The 25,361-nt window shown below is 37.3% G+C and overlaps 1 protein-coding gene across 6 annotated transcripts in view; it reads right to left on the reverse strand.

The window, feature by feature from the left end:
• The window catches only part of FBN2 (fibrillin 2), a 169,152-nt gene that overhangs the window by 41,350 nt on the left and 102,441 nt on the right, over window positions 1–25,361 (reverse strand). For all 6 annotated transcript variants that reach the window (XM_090130816.1, XM_090130814.1, XM_031605304.2 and 3 more), the window contains 14 exons: window positions 21,889–22,026; window positions 20,573–20,623; window positions 19,999–20,124; window positions 17,201–17,428; window positions 16,701–16,826; window positions 13,887–14,015; window positions 8,850–8,975; window positions 7,928–8,053; window positions 7,464–7,586; window positions 7,223–7,348; window positions 5,537–5,662; window positions 4,360–4,482; window positions 3,108–3,230; window positions 1,662–1,787 (listed from right to left, as the gene is read on the reverse strand). In XM_090130816.1, the coding sequence (XP_089986942.1) occupies window positions 1,662–1,787; window positions 3,108–3,230; window positions 4,360–4,482; window positions 5,537–5,662; window positions 7,223–7,348; window positions 7,464–7,586; window positions 7,928–8,053; window positions 8,850–8,975; window positions 13,887–14,015; window positions 16,701–16,826; window positions 17,201–17,428; window positions 19,999–20,124; window positions 20,573–20,623; window positions 21,889–22,026 (1,797 nt within the window). The remainder of the gene's footprint in view (window positions 1–1,661; window positions 1,788–3,107; window positions 3,231–4,359; window positions 4,483–5,536; window positions 5,663–7,222; window positions 7,349–7,463; window positions 7,587–7,927; window positions 8,054–8,849; window positions 8,976–13,886; window positions 14,016–16,700; window positions 16,827–17,200; window positions 17,429–19,998; window positions 20,125–20,572; window positions 20,624–21,888; window positions 22,027–25,361) is intronic.

Consider the following 25,361-nt stretch of genomic DNA (forward strand, 5'->3'; position numbering starts at 1 on the left):
GCTAAAACTGGAAGACATGTAACAAAGGAATATTAAAATGATCAGAGTCAGTGATGAACTTGGCATGCCTGCCTTAGCCAAAGGTTGATAAGTGATCTTATAATGCCTCTTATACAATCTATATGACATTGAGTGATTTTCTGAGAGGGAGAAGGGAGAAAGAAGGGATCAATTTATAAGGGAAAAAGAAATTTAAGATAAATGTTTAATATCCACCAGACCTCTATTAATTTAAACTGGATTAAAGGAAGATTTCTAAGTACTATTGAGAGTACAACCATGAGATGACCTCCAAATTAGGTCAAGAACACAATTAGTGTTAAGATAAACGTTAGCAAAGGTACAGAAAAGACTATGTCAATGAGAAGCTAATGTATGAACATCTCATTTCTGATGAAATTAAATCAATTATTTATACTACAATTATTGCACTAAATCCAGGATTTGGATTTTATCCACTGATTGAAGAAATTAGCTAAGGAGTCACCTTATCAAAGAACAAATTAATATACCAATTTTTTCTTTTTCTTTTTTTTTTTTTTTTAAGAATTCTAAAGTAATCAGCATTCATACAATTTAGTTTTCAAATTGTATAGATTAACCTATGTAATACTTCCAGACTTCTACTGGAATCACAACAATATTCCAAGATTTTTTTTCAGAATCTTCAATTTCTTTTTCAGTGCATCACTGTGAAAAGCCAAAATTTCATGATCTGTTGTCCCAAAAATTAGAATATATATATTTTAAATACTGATTAGATAGTATGTATTTGGGGATTTTTATTAGAAAACTGGTTAATTATAAATTGGCAACTGAGCTGCACTGAGAAATTCACTAAATAAGACAATCAATAATATATTGTCAATACAATAGATCTAATTAGAACAATTGAGTAGATAATTTTTCAGAAGCTTATGGCAGAAGTCTCTTTTGTACATGTACTCCTGAATATGTGGAAGTGCCATGTTATTGACTGAATTTTAAAGACTACATTTTGAAGGCTGTTTTAAATGTCTCATCATGAATTTTAATTTTCTTAGAAGTTAATACTTTTTTGCCATTACAGAATAAATAAGTTGAAAAGCTTTGCAGCATTAGTTACAAAGAATTTCTCTAATACACAATTTTCACATTAACCTGAAAAAGGATCCAAAAACACAACAGGGAATAGAAACTGAACTGGGTTAGAGAGAGAATAACTTCTGTGCTTCAGATGATCTGCTACAATACTGAGGGTGAATGCATGACAATTAAATAAAGCTCCAGGATACATTTCAAGGAGTGTTACAGTCTTGTCAAATATAGTGATTTGCCCACTCTAAATTTTCTGAAAAAATATTAAAAATGAAGTCACTTAGGAAATACAAACTTCATTAAGTAAACACATTAATGAAAACAGTGATTAATGTATTATTTTCAACTATTCACTAGCAACAAAACAAAGAAAAACAGTCATGAATTTGAAAACTACAGAGCCAAACTCCACTTAGATTTTTGGACCACCACCAGAAAAACTTCCTTACTTGAAGAAATCACTTTTATATGTCAAGTTCATGCTGTATATTCTGCTTCCAGGCAGAGGTACTTCCAGCAATTCTTGTTGCTTTATAGCTGCCAATCCAAACCCTGAAAATAAATCTGAAGCACTGGTAGCTTACCTTGGCATGACTTGCTGTCCGAGGCAGGAGTGAATCCCATCTCACACTCACAACGGTATGCACCAGGGACATTCAAACACTGTCCATTTTCACACAGATTAATATTTTCTGCACACTCATCAACATCTGTTGGAGAGAGAAACTTTCTTAGAAATAAAATCCTTCAAAATACGAAAAATTTTATACTACCACTGTGTTTCTGGGTACTGCTAATACAAAACATTTCTACCTGAAGATAACTTGTAAGAATAAAGAAAAGCTAATCTAATGTAATTTCTAAATTGACTCCTTTTACTCAGCTAAGAGTCTTCTCTCATTATCATAATTTAAATTTTTGTAATAATGCAAGGTTTTCAGTTCCATACTATTAGCTTTGATAAATAAGTTGAATGCTTTGTTTACAAAGTCAAAGCTTTGGTTTTTTTTTTGTTTTATACTGCTATGTTAGTTGAACATAAACATTTTTGGTACTCATTACTTTGAGCACTTGTTCTTTAAAATGGTGTGACTGATCTACATTGTCAGATTTCTGCCAGCTATAAAAAGCATAACGGCAAGGGAAGTCATTCAACACTGCAGTCATTGTAAGTGCTCAGCAATTTGTCAGAGATGCTTCTGATGCTTTTGTTCAAACAAAATTTAGTAACATTTCTTCATTTTATTAATCAACATCTAGTATCCTATCTAATTTCTAAACAACAAATCTGAGATGAACAGCATTAATAATATGTGTTAAAGCTAACCACAAACTTGAAACATATAAACAAGTAAAATTAGAAGATTATACTTCTGAAATCAAAAACTCCCAATGCCAATCAGAAGATCTTATATTAAAGGTGTAAATTTATTTTTTGTCTAAAGCCAGTTAGCTAATTATGAATGCATTCACATTAATTTCTTTGTATTTTTCTATTGTACAGATACACTCCTTCAAACCCTCAAATTTGCTGACTACATGCACAGCATATTACAGCTCTAGAGCATAGACACTATTACATCTTCCACTTCAAATGATAAAACACAGTAACTCAATGCCCAGCCAGTTATGTTCTACAAAAAAATCCTTATACTTTATATAATTATTTAAATTTAGGGTTACTTAGAAACACTGTGTGCCAAACAGTGTTTGCTGTTAATAGCAAATAGCTACCCATGAATTTAAATGCAGAGATAACAAAGTTTTTCAACTATTTCTGAAAGAGCAAATGCCTATTTGCTGTGAAGGAAGAAGCACAGGAAGTTCACTCAACAAATAGTCCCAGTGTATTTAGTGTGGTACACATCCTAAACAACAGTCAGCCACTTTTGTGAGCATTTCTTCAGGAGATGGGAGTAACACTGATTTTAAAATATACTCCAGTGTGTTCGGGGTTGGGTCTAATTTTGCTAAGCTTCCACACAACAGAAACCACCAGAGACAAATCAGCTTTCACAGAAAGTACATACCAGAGCAAGTAAATCCATCCCCTGTGAATCCCTCAGCACAGGCACAGCGGTATGACCCTGGGGTGTTCACACACTGAGCATTCACACTGCACTGGTGTGTTCCATTAGAACATTCATCAAGATCTGCACATCAAGGGCAAAAAATTACAAGCGTTAATACAGAAGACAGAATACTTTCATGCAACTGTCAATCTAAAAAAACATAGAACATCCTATCAATGGATGGAATTAGGTTGATTCATTAGTGTAAATGTTGACACGATTACTTCAGCGTTGATATCCTGTTAAAAAAGTGACTTAAAAGCAACAAAACACCATAAAGCAAAGATGCTGAAGTCAAAATCTGACACACATTTGATGACTTTCCTCAATTACGAGAACATAAAAGCAGCCTAAGCTTATGGAAGTCAACGCAAGCTTTCTTACCAATTTAGGTGTCACTTTGGATTTAAAACCAAAAAAAAGGTGTAAGGAAAAAAAGTCAATTCTCCTGATTCTAATGAGCAATTAAAGCTTGATTTAGTGACCATCCAGTTGCATGACATGCAAGTCAGAAATAAGTATCACACTATAACAGAAGCTATGACATATCTGACAGTTACTTTGATATTCTCCCTCACCCATCAGTAGCTCTCTGTAGAGGGGGTCTCCTGGAAGAACATTCTATATTTCAGCAGCTATTTTAACTACAAGGATGCTGCCAGAATTTTTTTCTAAATCCCCTCAAATAGGACTTTTTATTTGCCTAGTTGAACTTCACAAATTTTTATTATATAATAACAATAAAATGATTTGGTTGCAGTAGCCCAACAAAAGCAGAATCAAGTTTCCCATATGCTGTGTCTAATCTACTTTATATTAGGCCTATCAACTCAATGGCCCTGTACTATAGAATTAATACAAAAAAGCTGCATTAAATAACAGAAATAATATCTTACTGGCAGGAAATCACAAAACAAACTCAGCTGTGTTTTTGACTGAATTTTGTATTTTGCACATTTCAGATGTTAAATTTAAATTGATTAAATACAAAATTTAATTCAGTAGAATGATACACAGGCAGGCTTTTGAGGAAAAAAAAAAATCCTCCAAAAACTCTAATCCCTGAAATCTAAGAATCCTCTATGCTCATCTAATCACAGAGTGCAGCTGAGAGAAAAATATTTCCTTCTAATGAGGTATCCATAGTTCAATTGCATGCATCATTGAAATAACAAGAAAGAGAGAAAACCTTAGTTTTCTACATACTTACCAATACATTTAATGCCATTTCCAAACCATCCCTCTCTGCAAGTACATTTAAAACTTCCTGGTACATTGACACATGAGGCATGCATGTCACAGTTGTGAGCACCAATTTCACACTCATCCACATCTGCAAGCACAAAATAAACTATCAGCATTTACAATCAGGAGCACCAGAATATTATACAGATGCTCTTATATGTTGCTCATTCCCAGAGTGCAATCTTACAATCTTTTAAAAAATAAGACTTCAAAGACATATAATAATTTAAGCAAATAGCCTTGTATTATAGCTTAATATTAGTGATATCTGTATTTTCAACTGTACTTTTAATATGTTTTTAATATGTTTTTTGTAAACATGAAGAAATTAGGTTGATTTACTACAGCCACACTTTAGTGTAAAATTAAAGCTGTCTTACAGACATGCTAAACACGCTGAAGTGTCTAACAGATTATTCCTTTGGGTGAGAGGCACATTTTAGTTACAGAAGTTATTTTACTTATAAAAATGATGCAGAATAAATTCCTAAATGTAAAATTACAAGAAAAATTCTGTCAACCTTCCTAGAAAAGTAATTTTGGAACAACTTAGCTTGCTTCAACAGAGTTGACCCAGTCTGCAAAGGAAAATATATTACTACAGGAAGTTGTGTGGTTTGAAATGGAACTACTCTGATTTGTTAAAATTTGTTAGCATGGGATAAAGGAAGGCATTTATTTTCCCTCTTATATAATCACTTTCTTTTTCATTCTTCTACTGTTTTCCCTTTTGATCTTTTTCTTAGACTCCTGGGTCATTGCCTGCAGTTGTAGTTAACACGAGTACCTTAAGTATGCATGACAAATAGTTCTGATAGAATACTTCAACACAAATGCAGATGCATCTGGTCAACCTAAGTTTCATACCATACATATTCTCCCAGTTTATACAAGAACAAGCTTTGCCTTTAAAACTGCCATTATCCACAACGCCTCTTCAACCATACTGATAATGGTCAAGGAGTACACCTTTTCAAACTCTTGGAAACATACTGACACATACAACAGTTAGACTCCTACACTTACTATTATGAAGAAACAACAACCTGGCTTGCATGTGAATACACCTGGGCATTTATTTTACCTTAGAGCCAAGTAAGATATGTATACACCATGATATATATGTTGGAAATTTGCTTTACCTGTGCATCCAGTGGTTCCTTTCTTGACTGAATATCCTAGCTGGCAGTGACAAATGAATGAACCTTTAGTGTTCTCACACTCCCCAAACATACAAATGTTGGAATTCAAGTCACATTCATTCACATCTGTAAGTGCACATAAATTTATTATTAGTTACATACTGCTGTCAACTAAAAGCACACTTTTTCATTTTCAAAAACCATTGTTCAGGTAAAAATGTCAGAGGCACGCTAGGAGAAGCTACTGACTCCTTTGAGGGTAAAGAGGCCTTGGAAAAAATATCCTGACAAATTAAAGGACTGGGCATGAAGTTTAACAACAGCAACTGGCAGATTCTGCACCAGTGACAGGTTAACTCTAGCTATACATACAGATGGAGGGGATAAGACGTGGAGAGCAGCGCTGCAGGAAGGGATCAGGGTGTTCTGGCTGATGGCAAACCATCATGAGGGAACAAAGTGCCCTGGAGCCCAAAGGGCCAAGTGAACCCTGAGGTGCAGCAGGGCAAGCACTGCCACAGGGTGAGGGGAGGGGCTGCCCCCTCCGCTCTGCGCTGTGCGGCCTCACCTACAGCACTGCATGCACGTTGGCTGCCACAGGGGAGGAAGGACATCAAGCTATTAGAGAGCACACAAAGGAGGGCTATGAAGATGATGAAGCGTCTGGAGGGCAAGGTGTGTGAGAGCAGCTGAGGTCCCTGGGTGTGCTCAGTGCAGAGCAGAGGAGCTGAGGGCAGCCCTCATGGCAGCTGCAGCTCCTGACAGCGAGCGGAGGGCAGAGCTGAGCTCTGCTCTGTGTGACAGCCACAGGGCCTGAGGGAACGGCATGGAGCTGTGTCAGGGGAGGGGAGCTGGGGGTCAGGGGAAGGGTCTGCACCACAGGGCGGTGGGCATGGAATGGGATGCACAGGGCGGGGGGCACGGCCCCAGTGCTGGAGTTCAAGGAGTGTTTGGACAGTGCTCTCAGACACAGGGTTTGGATTTTGGGTGGTGCTGTGCGAAGCCAGGGGTCAGTCTCAATGAACCTTGTGGGTCCCTTTTAACCTGGGATACTCTGTAATTCTAGAACAGCTTTGATCAACATTACATACCATAACTTTTCCTCAGTGTGTCTGTATGTATGCCTGTGTGCAGTTGTTTAAAATGACTACTGAAAGGTTTAATGGACAGATGTTCACAAAATATTATTTAAGTACCATAGTCCAATGCATCTTAAAATAAATAAAACATTATATGTAAAAATTGGTGGCTTCACATAAGCACCCTACTAAACATGTTAACAGAAACTGAAGAAATACTTTTATTTTCATTTCCTTTATAATCATGAATGGTAACTTTCTGTAGTTGCGAGCACAAACTAAAATATTTAAAAGAGTTAAAATAAAAGGCTGGGGCACCCAAAAATTGTCTTCTCAGTCATAGTGCTCCAGAGAAATCCCACAATTGTGATTAAATCAATTCTATTTTTGGAAGTACAGGACTTGATTCACACCTAGAGTTTTCTCAATATTTCTTATACCCTTCCTGACACATAGACAGTGGCAAGAAAGACCCACAGATCTTTTGTTTTCTACAATTCAGGTACCATTCCAAAACTTTTTTTTTCAAGGATTCAGCAGAAAATCCCAAAATGTTAGCTGTACAGTATTTAGACTTGCATTACCTTCACTGTATACAGATACTTACCAATACAAGTTTTCATGTCCATAGAAGCCATAAATCCATCGTAACAGAGACAGCGATACTCCCCTGGAATGTTAGTACATTGCCCTCCATCACATATATCTGGATTGTTTTCACATTCATCAATATCTGAAATAAAAGTAAAAATAGTTCTCTCAGACTGGTGCAGACTTTCGAAACATATTCATATGTTTTAACTTACAATACGTTTTAAATGAAATCCAATGAAGATATTAAAACATACCTGCACACGTTCTGACATCTGGCATTAGAGCATAGCCATCACTGCAGCTACATTCGTAGCTGCCTTCTGAGTTGGTACAGTGGGTGTCACAACCACCATTCATTATCATACATTCATCAATATCTGCGGAAGCAACATTAGTTACAGTAAGTCCACTTTTATAAGGAAAAGTCACTTCCTCTTGCAATTTTACTTAGGAGATGAACAAGTTTGCCATTAATGATTCTGGTTTTTAGTTCTTATACTGCACTCTCCTGATTTACATTTTGTTCAATCTTTTGTCTTTCAACTGCATTTTCATACGTAGGAGAAAGTAGCTATTTACAGTTGCTGTTTTTGTTCACATTTATAACTGGGGTTGTTAAAGTAAGTGCAAAAGACAACATGTGGAATGTAGTATGAAAGCCATATGAAATAATATATGTGGCAGTAAAAATGTACAGTTGAAGGTATGTAGCACTTGCCTACACAGCCTTGTCTGTCAGCTGTGGCTTGGTATCCAGAGTTACAGGAACACTGGTATGTTCCAACCATGTTCACACAGTTCCCATTTCTGCAGAGATTGTCACTTAGCGAGCATTCATTTACATCTGGAAAAGAAGAATTTACATTGATTACTTACTAGCTAGAATGCAGACTATAACTTCTCAAATGCCCGAGAAAGAGGATAAAGAATAACATTTTAAACCAGTAGAATTCAAACATGTTCAATTTCTTGTTCTTTTTATTTTCTAGTTCAAGGTATGGACCTCTGTATAGCAGTTCTAGTGATCAAATATAGCGTGCATAATAACCAAATGTTTATTTTCTTTACCTCTCATCTGTGAATATTAACAGCAGCACATGCTGAATACTGACCCTCAGAAGGTGCATGGTACTCCAATTTGCTGGAGTTTAAGCCAACTCGTGCAGTGACTATGCATCAAACACAGTAACCAAACAGGCAACCTGCTTTACAGCTTTTACCCCCCCCCCCCCCCCCCCCCCCAGCTTTTTAGTAAATTATGTGCAAAAAGCAGAGCTGCATTTCACTACGGAGACAAAAAAACTTTTTGTTATTGTAGGAACAAGGTTCACTTTGTACTTTTATGTCTTTTAATTGAAAGTTGCTAACATGAGCAGTATAGTCCTTTCAGTTGCTTAATAATCCCTAGAGGCCTGGTAAAATAGCTCACTTTGAAGTCAACAGTGCCAAGGGCACTGGAGATTTTATGGGGTCTACTATAAGGTTTTAATTCGAAGGTATTCATTTTATTTAAAGGCATTCCAAGGAAGATCAATTATTCATACACAATATTCTGCAGTCACATCCTTACCAGTAACACACTGCACAAAGTATTGCTCTTTTCAGAAAGCTGAAGACTATTATTCTTAGTTGAAACTTACCAATGCATTCCTCACGTGATGGTGACAGCTCATGTCCCACAGGACAGTCACACTGAAAACTCCCTTCTGTGTTCACACACATGCCACCTCTACATAGCAGAGGGTTGCGTTCACATTCATCAATATCTGAAAATAAATCATGATAAGTAAGCATAAATTCATTACTAAGGATCAAATAAAGGGAAAGGCAGTTGTCAGAGCCTGGAAGTGTCAAGTTCAGGAGTTCATAAATGAAACAACAGTTTAATTCAAGCAACACTACTCCTTTCCTCATTCTATGTAACAGGCAAACAAAATACTACAGATTACTACACTCTAAAGTGAATTGAATGTATTCAATTGGGGAAAAATATATCATTCAAAATTAATTATTCTAAGAGGAACAGGAAACAAGAAAAGAAAGCATCTGTATGGATGGTCACTATTTTAAACAATGTGTTAACATGATGAATTTTTCAAAAAGTGCTTTTTAATTCAAACAGATAGTATTTATATACACATTGAAATTGTTGTCCATAAACTGCAAATAATGGGGATATGCATGCAAACTTTTAACTAAACCGCTGTTCAGTCTGAGAGCTACTGTTTATACAGATACGTGACAGAGAAACATACTTTCTACAACTTACAATGCAAACTTGACTCCCAAACTTGATAAATACAGCCAAGGCTACTGATAGAAAGAATTACAAACAAAAGACTTCTATGACTGCAGGATGCAGTCATACTTTTGGACTCCCAGGAAAAACTACAACTAGCTTCCTTTGAAATGGGAGACTTTCATTCAAATAGGTAAACTAGTGTTACGTTTTGTTAGCCTAAAAGATTAGCTAAGGCATCACAGGATTTTGCAAGTTATTCACATTAAGGGAGAAACTGACTGATGACAGAATCCAACTTCTTTCTTGATATACTCCTATTTGGATTATCTTCAAAGCTCCAAGATGTTTTGATTCAGAATTACTCCTTCCTTTTCTTAGTTTCTGCAAAAGGTCCTCAATAAGTCATTTTTCTTATTTTTTTCACTGTTTATTAATCTGACAGCTTAGTTCTCTGTACCTGTTTTACAGAAAACAAATAGTATTCACTCTCTGCATTTGTACATTGTCTTTCATGAAGGTTTCCATGGTTTAGCTTCTTTGTTATATTAACCTGTAATTCAGGCAATGACTTTTTGGTGATTCTTGGTGTATTCAAGCATCACAGCATTCATGTACAGGTGACAAGAGGCCTGCATGGGGGCCATAGGACCACATATTTAAGGTCAGTTGGGAGCAGAAAAAGAAAAGACAAGTGATCTATGAAGAATACAGAGGGCCTGCTTGAGTATGAAGGGATTCCATCACAGTTTGACTCTGGCAAGGAACAATATGAAAGCAAAAAGAAAGTCTTCCACAAGTATATCATTGCCAAAAGGAAGATAAGAGAAAATATAGACTCAATCCTGAATGAGGAAAAGGAAATGTGGACAGTGGACATCTGGCAGAAGGTATATCTTTGTCTGGATGAGGTGCCATGAGATATGGTTTGGCAGTGATAGTAATGGTGACAGGAGGACGGTTGGACTAGATGATCTTGTAGGTCCTTTCCATTGTTGTGGTTCTATGATTCCATGATTCTATGATTCTACTCAAAACTGTCTTGGCCTACATCCTCCCCAGTAAATATTTGCTTTCAGGAATTTGAGACCTAAAATCAGCACAAAAGTCTAAAACAACGAAGACTTACTCTTGATGGGACATTATCAAGTTAGGGAACTTTTAAACAAATGAGACATTCACAGGTCCATGGAACGTTGTGAAACATATCCACAATTGCTGAGAAATTTAACCAATGTCACTGAGAGGCCTCTATGGATCATCTTTGAAAAGTTATGGCAATTAGATTAGAATCTTTAGCACAGGAGGAAAGCAAGTATCAATCCATTTTACAAAAAAGGTAAGAAAGAGGATCCATGGAACTGCATTCAGCTTCATTTTGATCCTTGGGAAAGTGATGGAGCAGAGAACATTTCAATATGGAAGTTATCTCCAAACACACAAATGATATGAAAACAATATAGCATGGTTAGCAGAGACTTAAAAGGAAAAATCGTAACTGACCAAATTGACAAGTTTTCATCAAAACAATGTCCAGATCAATGAATGAGAGAGCAGCAGATGCTTTTTATCTTGACTTCAAAAAGGCATTTGACACTCTCTTCCAAAGACCCTTGCAGACAAACTGATGAATTATAAGCTAGATAAGGGCATAGTGGAGTAGACTTAAAACTGAACCAGCAGCTTCAGGGTTGTGATTAGTGTCACAAAGTCCAGATATGAACTGGTTCTTTGTGGTATATTTCCAGCAGTCAGTAATGGGACAAATACTGTTAAATAAGTTTGTTAATGACATGGATGATGGGTCAGAGTGCATCCTTAGGAAGTGTGCAAGTGATATAAAAATGAGAAGAGTAGTCCACACATCAGATTCAGAGGAATTTTGACAGACTGATGAAACAGGCAAACAGAAAACTCACAAAAAAAAAAAAAAAAAAAAAAAAAACCAACAAAAAAAACCAACAAAAAAAACCCAGTAATGTTTATGGAATAAAAACACTCAGAAGGACAGGCTGGGGATTGGCCAATTGTAAAATAGTTTTGCAGAGCAGGACCTGGGGATCCCAGCAGACTTAACATGAGCCAGCAACGTGCCTTTTGCACTGAGAGTCAGCAGCATCCTGGTCTATGTCAGGAATTGCATTACCAGAAAACTGAAGGGGGTGAGCTTTAATCTCTACATAACAAGGGTAACACCATATCTAAACTGTTGCATTCAGTTCCAGGCTTCCCAGTACAAGACAGACAGGGATATACTGGAAAAACTTTCATGAAGAATCACTGAGTCTAGAAAGGGGATAGAATTTCAGATATATTTTAAGAAAAGCTTAGACTCCTGTGAATGTTCAGCCTTGAGAAGACTTGGGAGGGTTTATCAGTGTATATAAATATTTTATGGCAAGGGTAAGGAAAACAAAGCTACCTTCTGACTGGTGTCCACTGACAGAACAAGAAAGAAAGATGAACAAAACTGAAAGACAGGAAATTCTATTCAAACATGGAAAGGAACTTCTTAACTAGTGGATGCTCAGAACACGTATCTGAGAGATATGGACAAGGGAAAAGCCACTGATGTCACCTATCTCAACTTCAGTAAGGCCTTTGACATGGTACACTACAACATCCCTCTCTCCAAATTGGAAAGGCGGAGATTTGATGAGTGGCCTGATAGATGGACAAAGAACTGGCTGCTGAATTCAGTACAGAGTGGTCAATGGCACAACATCTGGATGGAGATCAATAATGAGTGGTGTTCCTCAGGGTTCACTTCTGGGGCCAATACTCTTTAAAATATTCATTAATGACATTGACAATGGGGTGAGGTACACCCTCATCAAGTTTGCTGATGACATCAAGCTGTGGGGTGCAGTTGACACACTACAGGGACAGGATGCCATCCAGAGAGTCCTAGGCAGGCTTGAGCAGTGGGCCCAGGTGAACTTCATGCAGTTCAACAAAGCCAAATGCAAGGTCTAGCACTTGGACGAGGCAACCCTCACTACCAATAAAGCTGGGAGATGAAAGGATAGAGAGCAGGCCTTGCTGAAAGGGACCTGGGGATACTGGTGGATGGGAAGCCAGACAGGAGTAAGCAGTGTGTCCTCGCAGCCCAGAAAGCCAACCGTATCCAGGGCTGTATCCAAAGTAGCATGACCAGCAGATTAAGGGAGGTGATCCTGCCCCTCTGCTCTGCACTGGTGAGGCCTCACCTGGAGTACTGCATCCTGATGTGGAACCCTCAGTAGAGGAGAGGCATGGACCTGTTGAGGCGCATCCAAAGGAGTGCCACAAAAATGATCCAAGAGATGGACCACCTCTACTATGAGGACAGACTGAGAGAGATGAGGCTGTTCAACCTGGAGAAGAAAAGGCTGCGAGATGACCTGAGAGTGGCCTTTCAGTTTCTAACGGAGAGTTACAGGAAAGAAACGGATAGTCTCTTTAGCAGGGTCTGTGCTGACAGAACAAGAGAAAATTATTTCAAGCTTAAAGAGAATACATTAGATGTATGGAAAAAGTCTTTTACAGTGAGGGTGGTGAGGCACTGGAACAGACTGCCTAGATATGTGGCAGAAGCTCCATCCCTCTGTCCCTGGAGACTTCCAAGTTGAGCCTGGATCAGGCTCTGGGCAACCTGAACAAGTAGATGTCCCCATTCACTGCAAGGGAGATGGACTAGATGGCTTTCAGAGGTCCACTCCAACTCTAGGTTGTATGATTCTATGACTGTGCAGTATCCATCCCTGAAGATTTTCAATATCCAACTGCATATGATCCTTGCTCTAGTTTACTCTGCACTCAGCAGGGGTTGAACTTGACAATCTTCAAAGGCGATTCTGTTTCAGGAGTCTTTGAAGAGAATTTGAATGATTTGCTCCTTTTGTCAACAGAAAGTTAGGAGTTAGAATCACAATCATAAAACTGGACTTATCTAGGGAGAAGAGCATTCAACTAAGATGAAAATCTCAAACTTTCAATTTTTATGGTGTATACAGAATGTTAACATCAGATTTTTTTTGTAAGGTGGTTATCAGCATTTGTTGTTTCAGTATCTATTCTTATTTAAAGATATGTGGGTTTTCAGGAAATACTCTCAGAATTTCTTAAGTCTTAATAGTATGAAGGAAATATGAATCATACTACTTTCAAAATACCTTTTATTCTTAGCTGTATACTTCAATACCTCATTAGTCACTGCTGAAACTATATGAATGAATAGTCACTGAGGATCTATGTTATCTATATAGAAATATGTGAATGTCATCAGCAAGAAGAACAAGCAAAGCTGTATGCATAGCTCAGTTATCCGTCCTATCTACTGAAAATGTCTTTTTTTCCAAGAAGTCACAGTAATTATGCATATGAAGCATTCACTGCAGCATAGCCAATATAGTGTAAGAGTACATGGAAGGACTTAGATCATCTTGGCAACACTTACCCATACAGTTCTTCATCATCATGAACCCACTTTCATAACCGTCAAAGCACTCACACTCAAAGCTTCCAGGAGTATTAATACAAGTACCACTTCCACATAAGTCGGGGGAGATCCGGCACTCATCAATATCTATATTACAATAAATGGAAAGGTAGAAAAATCAGAGTTCAAGGTGATCCTTCATTTCACAAAAAATGGTCATTTTAAATGAATTAGAAGAAAATTATATGTAGTACCTAACAGAGAAATGTTATTCATTTAATATTTAAAATAATCTGATTACGTGAAAAATTTTGTGGAAGATTCATGATGCAATGACTTTAGAGTTCTCAGCTATACACTAAGTAACAAGTAGGCTTCCATTAAGTGTAAATTAAAGTTGTATTACTAAGGAAGCTAACTGTAATAAATTCTAAGTCATTATTACCAGGCACCATTTGACCTAAGAATGCACAGTTATTGACATTAAATTGCATATCATGAATACAATTCTCAAGTAACAGCATTATAAGCTTACAACAAGTTTTGCATTCAAAATTAAAGTAGCTTACTTGAAAGCAAGGATTACAGTTCACTAGTTTCTTGTAGCTTGTGTATTTTATTAACTAAGTTTGAATGATACTCTCATGGTTTTGTGATGTTTGGTTTTCGGTATTCCACATCATAACATCATGTAGTCCACTGGGAATTAAAGTGTTAATGCTCCAATTCTGGGTACCTGTCCCTGTACATCACAGAAGTCATGGGATCTGGCCCTTCCTGGGTGGGCGGTCTCTTACTACCTTGCAGTGGGTGCTGGAGGGTGCCTTCCTAGCCGTACCAAGCTTTCCAGGTTTGACTCAGTCTCAGGAACTCTCTCTCTCCCCTATTTTATTTGATTTATTAGTCTCAATTTCAATTAGATTGTACTATATTGTTTTATCTTGCATTCCGATATCATAGTTAGTAAAATAACTTCTCCTCCACAGATTGTTGCCACTGTTTTTTTTTTCCTTCCTTGAGCCCAGCTCCCATCTCCCTACTCCTTTTCCCTTTTCCTTCCCATTTTGTGGGGTCAGGAGGGGCCCAGTGGCCTAGTGCCCCCTTGTCACAGGCACAGATTGATCTAGTCAACTCCGTGACAGATACTTTCACTGGAAAACTATACCAGGTTTGTAGCAGGTAAAAGAGAAGGAAGGACTCACTGTAAAACACACTAGTAAGAAGGCAGGAATCTGAACAGTAATTTGTAACATAGATACGATCCAGTGAAACAGACTGCTATTGAAAAAGAGGACTGGAAAGGACTGGACAATATATTATTCACTGTCTCCTCGCATCTTTTTAGACACAACTTCTCCTTATTCTACTGTCCATCCACTGTTTCTGAGGTGAACTAGCTTTCAATACTGTTGGTTCGTGCCCTCCTCTTTACAATCTCCACCTTCAAATTCATTTACGATTACTTCTTCTTTAATAAGAAAACATGAACTCCATACAAGGAATAAAAATTAAAAAGTATTTGAAACAATAAAGATGCTAGTCCAAGGGGATAGGGCATAGGATTGGTTCTGTCATCCAAGAAATCTGGGAAGCAAGGAATAAAATAGCAGAGAAAGGCATCAACATGTCTGTTCTACGATGGTGACCTGGGCAATGGACTGATTTCTTCAATAACCCAAGAAAAGAAGGAAAATGCAAGCTTAACTGAAGAAACGAAGAAAGAACAAAAGAAAAAAAGAAAGAATCAAAGACCAAGTGGTTCATTTTTCACCACATGTAAGAATCTTCTTTGCCTTGTTATTCCCCATCAACAGGTTTCTGTTGGTAGAAGATCAGTTCTCATACACAGATGTGCAGAAGTGTGGAATGGTAATCCATGTGGTGGGCCTGGGATGTCACTGATTGTGTGGCTTCCTACAGGCTTTATAAAATATTTTGTTGCTAATATAAAACAAATAAACAAAAAGTCTCCCACTTAATAAAATCTGTGTCCCTGTTACTGTTCAGTGGAACATTTCACTCAGAATAAATTTTCTGTGAAAAACAGAACCAAATGAACTTTTGTAGGGAGAATTTTTTCTTGACCTATTCTTGTTAGATTAGAAATAAAGTTAGTTAAATGCATTTCTCATCAGTGCAGTCACTATAAAAACAAGGAAATCACCAGTTAGGGCAACATTAACATCCAGACCAACCTCAGTTTACATGCCTTACCACCCACACTTCATATTACTTAGACTCTCTCAGACTTCTGTGTGGTAAAAAAAAACCTCCTTCATTTTCAACACAGAGCCACCCACAATGCAGGCATCCAGGTTCTCATAATTGGGAAACTATCACACTTACCTTCCATTTCAGCTTTCTAGGCAGTAAATAACAAAATACAAAACTTTTAAATTAAATGCACGACTCTTCTTGAGTTAACACACTGCTGTCAGAATTGCACGGGTATTTCTGTATGTGCTTAGCTACCGTATCTAAATGAAAAATAATCAGTATTGGAGTCTCTCAGTTCATCTAGTAAGAAGAAAGTGAGTTAATCTGTAACTTAAAATGTTGAAATTAGCTTTACTGGTGACTTTATTAATTTTTCAGTTTACTGATAAAGAATTACAAGCACTTACAGCACCAATTGAACAGATTCTTAATGTCCGTGTACCAAAAGAAAGTCAAATTAATTAGAGAATCACTTTCTAAAAGGAAAAGAAGACAGTTGTCCATTTTGACCACAGATTAGAAATTGAAGGAAATTAACTGCATCAAGCTCCCAGATCACTAAGCCATGTAACCATCACAAGTTCCATTAAAACCCAGAGAAAATGCAAGACTTACCTGTACAATTTCTTTCCTCCATATCTAAAGCAAACCCACTGTTACACCTACATTTGAAACTTCCAATTGTATTCCTGCATTTACCATTCATACACATACCAGGGAATACCTTGCACTCATTGATATCTACAAAAAAAAAAAAAAAGAAGAAGAAAGAAAGAAGGCTTAATTATTTTAAATATTTATTTACTTCTATTTGTATTTATATGCTTATATATGTAATGGAAGTTTCCTTTTCCTTCTTTCCTTCTTATTGGCATAAAAGGAGGAGTCTGGGCAGCAGAAAACACCACTCAGGGCTGGGGAAAGGGAAATAACTGAGAAGGATGAACATGCAAGCAGTAGGTTTTCCACCTGTAGTACCAGCTCTGTAAGGCAAACATATTTACAGTATCTCTCATCTCAAATACATAACAGATACAAACTCTGGCATCTCATTAGAATGGTCAACGAGATGTACGTATAATTGTTAGATCCATTAAATAATAATTAACTCTTGCCTTTATAAAATGGTCTGCCAGTTAGAATATCTCCTCTGTTGGAAAAACCAGGACCTCTGGGGCACAGAGCCTCATACTCCTTTGTGCCAGGCTTTGGACACTCCTCACAGTCAGAGCCCCAGGCAGCACCCACAGCACAACAGCAAGCATCCATACGAAATTTGCCAGGTACAGACTGAATACATTCATCTTCATCCCATTTCAGGTAACACTGCTCCATGCGGATATCTGCCCAATTTAAAACAACAAAGGGAAATGTTACATTTTGGTGGGGTTTTCTGTCTTTCAGAAGCAGCTATTTCCAGGGGCATGATTACTTATGTGGTTCAGCTTCTGCAAGACAGATTTCTGCTCAAGATACTATGCACTGCACAGAGTTGAAATTTGAAGTTGCTATTTGGTAAGCTTTCAAATCTCTGCTGTATCACATAACAGTAGAAGTATTTCTCTAAATGCTAACTTCTGCAACTTAGGAAAATGTCTCTGAATTTCAAAAATCTGAAAAACTGTACAGATAACAAGAAACAGACAATTACAGCAGTGTTAGAGAAGCTATCTGTGATTCCACATTCTCCTAGTATGACTAAAATGGACTGGAAGCCAGAATATTTGATATGATACACTGAACTGGAAATTAGGCTTTAAGAAACCTAACATAACACTTCTGTTTACTTAGCACAAAAAGCTTTGGAGAAAATGCATTATTTAAAAAGCAACACAAAAGAACTGCTGAACTTTTTTCAATATATATCTTCCAACGTTTTCCAATATGAATGACCTTATACACATCCTAAGGTAAACTATTCAGAAGAAATGGAAATTGTTTAAAGAATATTTATGGTTTTCTGCAAAGTTCCTCATATAAATATCATATTTATTTTCACTTCAACAGATTCAGCAAACCTAATTCTAACAAATACATGTTATCACTAAAATCATTCCCTGCAGAAAACAAACTATTTGAGAAATATATGCCACAGTCCTTATGTAGCTTAGGAGAAAGCACATATCTTGTAATGTAGAAGGATATTTTTTCATTGAAATAGGAGAAGAAAAAATGGATTTGAGAGTAAAGGAATTCTGTGCGTTGCTTGAAAACAACTCCACTGTTGCAATCACCTCTTCTTGAAGTTTCTCACTACAGAAATAATACAGGGTTGAAGGCCACAGATGACAGTGGCTGAAAAGAGAACTGATAAGTATGGGATAAAAAAAAAAAAAAGAAGTAAAACCACCTTGCAGGAGAAACCGCATATGCTATACACATGCATCTTGGTGGACTTTGTTTTGAATTATTTCTTTTTTTGAAAAGAACTTTTATGCTGAGAATGTACATCTGTTTATTTTCAAAATACTCATTTTAAAAAACATCTCCAGAACTGCATTCATATTTTAAAAAATCATCACCAGCAACGAAACACAACCTGGTAGCTGTTTGTATCAGCTACTGATAAACAGAACAACTAAAGGAAAACCTATTGCTTAAACTTGAATCATGGGGAATGGGAGCACCACTGAAATAGAAAATATGGGTTAGAACAGCCAAATTCTTGACTGAAGTGAAGCAAGGGCTCAAAAATTGTAATTGTTCTGTTCTGTTTTCTCAAAAGAAATCAAATGCTGTCAGTAATTACACTTGTATAGTCCTTAGAAAGGGTAAAAAAATTAACAAATTCCAGAATCTTTTAAGTATTCAGTTCATCTACTTTCATCTTTCATCTCTGACTACTGATTTTTAAAGATTTCAAAAGGACAGTTTGAAAAGTTGTACTGTAAAAAGCTGAATCCATAGATGGAGAAGGTGTGTTTAGCACTAATGTCACTTAAAGCAGACCTGCACTTTTTAGGATACATGACAAATCACGATAAATCTGTCACTGTTTTTTTCCCATGATCTTATAGATAAATATCATTCTAAATTAAAACCTTGTAAATGTTTTGTGCAATCTGAATTTGGATTTCACAGCTTATCAGATGTAAAAAATAAAAATTCTTTCAGAACATTATAGAATATCCAGCTAAAGAGGAAAGGAAAAGAAGACCAAGTACATTCACTGTCAGGCAATACTGTATTATTAGGATAACACAGATGCTACAGAAACGTGTAGCAATATAACATTTTATAAAACTTGTGACTCTAAAAAGCACTATCAGATTTCATTCATGCACTTCCATTAACAGACTAATAACACTGACTATACTTGCTGCAGCATATTTTTGTTTCCTTTAATTTATATACAGACTGTAATACTTTTTATACCTAATGCCTTTTTTATAGAGGACATTATGTCTTCACTGACATCATGTTTTGTCTGTAGAAGATACACGTCCTGTACAACAAAGATGGATACATCTATTTTGCTTACTTTCAAACAAATCAATTTCAGTCTGCGTATTTCTGCTACAGGATAGTATGTTAATGTCATAAAATGAGTAGAAAAAGAAAAGAACAAGTCATTATGCATTACAAGCCTCTGGCTGGCCAGCAAACTGCTTATTGCCTAGCTCATGATGAGTTAGACTGGGCGATGTGAATTACATTAAGGGCAACACTTCAGTAAAACCTATTGACCGCAAAGAGGGCAAAACCTGTCATATCACTAACATTCATATTCCCCAATTCTTCCCTGAAGTGAATAGGTATCTGAAATACAAGCAGACATAAACTAAAACATACACTTAACAAAGTCAGCTATTCAGAAAACAGACCAGATGTCCCTTCTTACTACTTTAAGAATTATTTCAGATAGTTATTAAACACAGCTAAAAGGCTGCCAAAAAGTTGACTATGTTCTTACCCAAACACACTCGCCCTGTTCCATCCAGCGTCAGTCCTTCTGGGCATTCACAGTGAAATGAGCCTCTACTGTTAACACATCGTCCATTGGGACAAACTCCGGGAAAAACATCACATTCATTTACATCTGTTGGTAAGTGAAGGGGTGAAAGAAGTTTCAGAATGTATGCTAATTCCAGCAAGGAGATAGTGACAACTTTACTGAGAACTTCAGCTGTACAAAAGAAAGCACAGCAGTTTCACTCATGCTGTGTTAGGATCTGAACAAGCATTGGGCTCCCCCTCACCCAAGGGAATCTTGTAAGATGATAAGACACAGGACATTAAGATGCTACATTCTCTAAGTAAGACAAAGTGATGTTTCTGGATGAGAGAATGAAAAATAATTAAATGTATTTTGAAGGAGCACTTCCATCCTTTTTGTACTATTTTGACATTCTCCAACAGTGTTAAGTAATAAGTTCCCAACAGTCATTAATTGATAGCAGCTTTAAAATTAATACGATTACAGCTCACCCTCCCCTTTATTTATTTTCTGAGAGAAAAATGAGTGAAAAGAAACACAAAAGCTTTACCTTCACAGGTAACACCCTTAACTCTGGCAAATCCTCTTGAACAAGCTGTGTCTGGAATCAAGCAAAAAAGATGCATCACTGCTTCAGAATGACATATGAGAGTAAGTAATTTTGAAATAAAGGTATCTTTGCAATTTTCCTACATTATCTAAGTTTGACTGTATAACATAGTAAGTGATCTAGCCTCACTGAAGACTACTGACTCATATGTTTTATTTAGAACAAATAATAACTGAGGAAATTAAATGTTACATAATTACTTTGTTGTGCTTTCCACTAGGAGGGACAGAATGAGATGAATCTCAGTACTCAGATGTAGATGAAAGGTACATATAATGTAAGGCTACAGGATTTAAGGCTTTAGAGATGCCAGTTATCAACAAAGAGTTGTGGGGTTTTTTTGTGTTTTTTTTTCTGTGTATGTGTGCATGTGTGTGTTTTTCCCTACTGTAGCTTTATAAAGCATCTGAGCAAAGATGTTATTTTAGGATATGTATGTAAAATGTGGAATGATATAGAGATATGCAAGTTTGCTGAAATCTAGAAAGTTAAAGAACAGGAAATTAAATGGCTAGATGTACCTCATCTAAGCTAATGAGTGCTCTAGATTAATTAGTCTTTGATTAGTTCTATAAGCCTAAACTTACCATGTTGCTTCCTGGACTCCAAAGCAGTATCTCTGCTTGATGCTCCACTGCACAGTTAAAAGCACTGTTGGATGTTGTTTGCACCATGCTTATTAGATTAGACACATCTGCCCACAGTTATTGTTTCAATTAAGAACCACAGGCTAAAATGTCATGACATTCGTTCAGTCTCTAGTGGTTTTATTCAAACCTCAGGGCAAGAATGTAGCACAACATATTCTCCACAAAACAGAGTACACATTCAGCATTCCTGCTTCCAATCTCTAGCCTTAACTTTTGTGATCTAATACTAGTACTGTTCTACAGTCAATAATGATACATAAGCTATGTGTTTGGAAACAGCTGGGATGAGTGTTAACAGTTCACAAAATAAAAAGCCTTCAAGATTTTTAACAGGTATTTCACTTTATTTTTTTAGTCCTTATTTCAAGGTACCCCAGTGCATTATACTTGTGGAGAACTATTCAGGAATCCACTCAAATATTATTTCCTCACAGCCTCAAAGTTAGAATGATATCTGATGGTGGAGATTACAAAAGATGTTATGGAAAACATTCTCAATTCATAGTGTTTTTGTTTGTTTTAACAAAAAAAAAAGGTGAGAATTTTTCTGGTGATACACTCACTTTTCTCCCAGAAGACACAGAATATGAAAGCACAGCAGCATACCTAACTCACACCGCTCACATGGGCTGCCCCAAGCTGCTCCTAAAGTAGCACAGCATTCAGATTTCAGCGTAGCACCATTGATGTTGACTTCACAGCGACTGTCCTGGATATTAAGCCAGCAAGTCCCCTTCAGGCTATCTGCAGCACAACAGAAATAATATGGAACTGTCACAGCAGGAAGAGCTGACATCTCATAATGTGGCCGATATAGTACAAAGAAAGCACAGTCTGTCTTTCAAGAGTAGGATCTTGCACATGAGTCATTTTGTACATTTTTTGTTTTAGAAGAAGTGGAAATAAATAGTACTATCACCAAAAATGAGTGACAGAGTGTACCCCTTGAGGCAATCTATAGTACAGGTCTTACAGCTAGCAGAGGTCTACCAGCATAAACTCTGCTGCCTGAAATTGTCTCAAATTCTCTTTTAGGTACCCAAGTCTTCAATTCAAAACAACCATGCTTTCAGTGCACAATTCACTTTTCAAAATATAAGTTAGATCCTAAATCAAGTATGACTTTTTGAAAGTAAAACACTTTGGTTTAGTATTTTTATGCTGTTATATTTAACAGAGACTAAAATTCTTAAAGCAGACTACAATCTTTGTGATTGGATAGTTAAAAAGCTAACCCAGATCTGGGAGACAGCCTGGATGGAGTTTAACAGCATGCACATACCCATACATAGTTCAAAACTAAGCAAATGGCTCAGATTAACATAACAAGACAATTAATGCAAGATGAACAGGAATTGGTTTTAAAGATTTATGTATAATTTACATACAGAAAGTCAGACTATCTATTAGGTGCTGTTGATTAGTATTACTCATAGCTCATACTTAGGAGCGATGTGCTCCAGATTTTTTTTTCTTTAAAAAACTTGAACTTTTCTACAAAACTGCTATTAGAAAATTATGCAGAACGCTGAGAGCACAAACATTCAATATAACAGAAAAGGAGAAGCTGGTGCAAGAACGTTCCTGGAACCAGTTCTAGAAACTGGGAAATTTACTTCATAAACAATCAATTGAAAGAGTCATATTATTTAGACTACTGTTGGTCTCAAAAAATGTAGGGTACAAGGTTACAAATCAATGAAGGACAAATGATCATGGAAAAAATCATTTTTTCTAATTCTTACTCAGTCTTTATCCAACAATCAACACTAGGGATAACATTACAAGGCCAAAGGAAGACATAACTTATGAAGTGACTACCTGGATCTGCTCTTGACCTACTATGGGATGGCTGTGTGCTTTCTCATCAAATGTCCCAAATTCAGGGCCTTGAGACAGGGAGGGTGAAAGTCTCTTTAACTATCACAGAATTATAGAATCACGAAGATCCACAAGACCACCCAGTCCAACCACCCACCCATCACCAATAGCTCTCAATAAACCATGTCCCTCATCACAACATCCAGACATTCCTTAAACACCTCCAGGGTGGGTAACTCCACCATCTCCCTGGGCAGCCCATTCCGGTGCCTGACCACCCTTTCTGAGAAGTAGTATTTCCTAACCTAGATCCAGACTAAATTTCCCTTGTGCAGCTTGAAGCCATTCCCTCTACAACCTCCCTTCAGGTAGTTACAGAGAGCAATAAGGTCTCCCCTGAGCCTCCTCTTCTCCAGACTGAACAATCCCAGCTCCCTCAGCTGCTCCTCATAAGGCCTGTGCTCCAGACCCCTCACCAGCTTTGTTGCCCTTCTTTGAACCTGCTCCAGGGCCTCAATGTCTTTCTTGCAGTGAGGGGCCCAAAACTGGACACAGTACTCAAGATGTGGCCTCACCAGAGCTGAGTACAGGGAGACAATCACTTCCCTGTTCCTGCTGGCAACACTGTTTCTGATGAAAGCTAGGATGCCATTGGTCTTCTTGGCCACCCGGGCACACTGCTGGCTCACGTTCAGGGAGCATCAATCCATATCCCCAGGTCCATTTCCTCTATACAGTCATCCAACCACTCACCCCCAAACCTATAGCGCTGCATGGAGTTACTGTGGCCAAAGTGTAGGACCCGACACTTGGCCTTGTTAAACCTCATCCCATTCACCTCAGCTCAGCAATCCAGTTTATCTAGATCCCTCTGCAGGGCCTCATTACCCCCAGGCAGATCGACACTTTCAGACAACTTGGTGTAATCTGCAAACTTATTGAGGGTGCACTCAATGCCCTCATCCAGGTCATCAATAAAGATATTGAAGAGGACAGGCCTCAGCACCAACCCCTAGGGAACACCACTTCTGACCGGTCACCAGCTGGATTTAGCTCCATTCATCACCACTCTCTGGGCATGGTCCTCTATCTCATGCTACACTCAGCTTGCTGGCCTTACATTGATATACCTGCTTTATTTTGTCAAAATGTATATGTTTATATTGCTTCATTCATTAGAAATTACTTGAGCATGGTATTACACATTTTTAGTAGCCAGCTTTACACAATCAAAAAGTCAAAATAATATCTCAAAAAATAATTTAAACAACACCTACTAGCAGACGACTTCCTTCACACCAGCAGCATCTACATTATCCTGCCAAAGTATGATTGTCTCATCTTTTTTCTGGTTATGAGTTAATTTCCTTTATTTTACAGAACCTCTCTTGTCCAGACAAAATTTACAAAGGGCAGTTACTGTGACTTTTGCTTTGGTGAAAAAAAAATATTTATTATTCAGCATCAAAGCATTCCTTCTGCTGCTTACATCTCTTTGATTCTGACTTGAAGAAGAATATATGCATGCTACAGGCAGATGGCAGCCTACAGGCTGTGTGCTATATGAATTCCAAAAACACTGACTAAATGTGCATTAAAATCATATATTAAATGTATATTTCAACAGCAGAAATGGCAGTACCACCACTATACAAGCAATTCCCAAAACAGCAATGCAGCAGTGGTAAAACCAACAGATGTATTTCAAAACAGTTCTACTCCTTCCTTCCTTTAAAATAGGAGTAGCCTTAATACCACAGACAGAGAGTTATAAAGCAAAACAAATGCGTAATATATCAACTTTCTCGCTGAAAGCTTTTACTGTAAAGGCTAAACTAACAAACCTAATTTGCTGGAAGTTTAAGCCAAATGTTGTGACTTGAATTCTTGCTCTTACTGCAGCAAGTAATTTTCCCTCTGCACAGGGAAGTTGACAGAAAGAGACAAATGGCTTATATCTTAGCAGAATTTCTACAGGCAATACAGATGCAAATAGCTCAAGACAGCTGGGTCTTTCAGCATAAAGGCTGACAGATCAGGCAAAGGAACCAGAAGAGACAACAGACTTAAGTTTTGTCTTCACGAACTGAGAAGAGAACATGTGCCAGCCACAAAGCTTTTCAATACAAGGATTGTCATAGGTCTAACCTGAGTCCATGAGATGACAGTGAAAACTAGCAGAAAGACAAATTAGCAACACATACAAAAGCAACATGTAAAAATAAAATTATCAGTGCTGTTAAGCACTTTTCCTTCTA

Source organism: Phasianus colchicus, chromosome Z (assembly GCF_987193195.1).
Source record: "Phasianus colchicus chromosome Z, bPhaCol1.hap1.1, whole genome shotgun sequence".
Classification (NCBI taxonomy): domain Eukaryota; kingdom Metazoa; phylum Chordata; class Aves; order Galliformes; family Phasianidae; genus Phasianus; species Phasianus colchicus.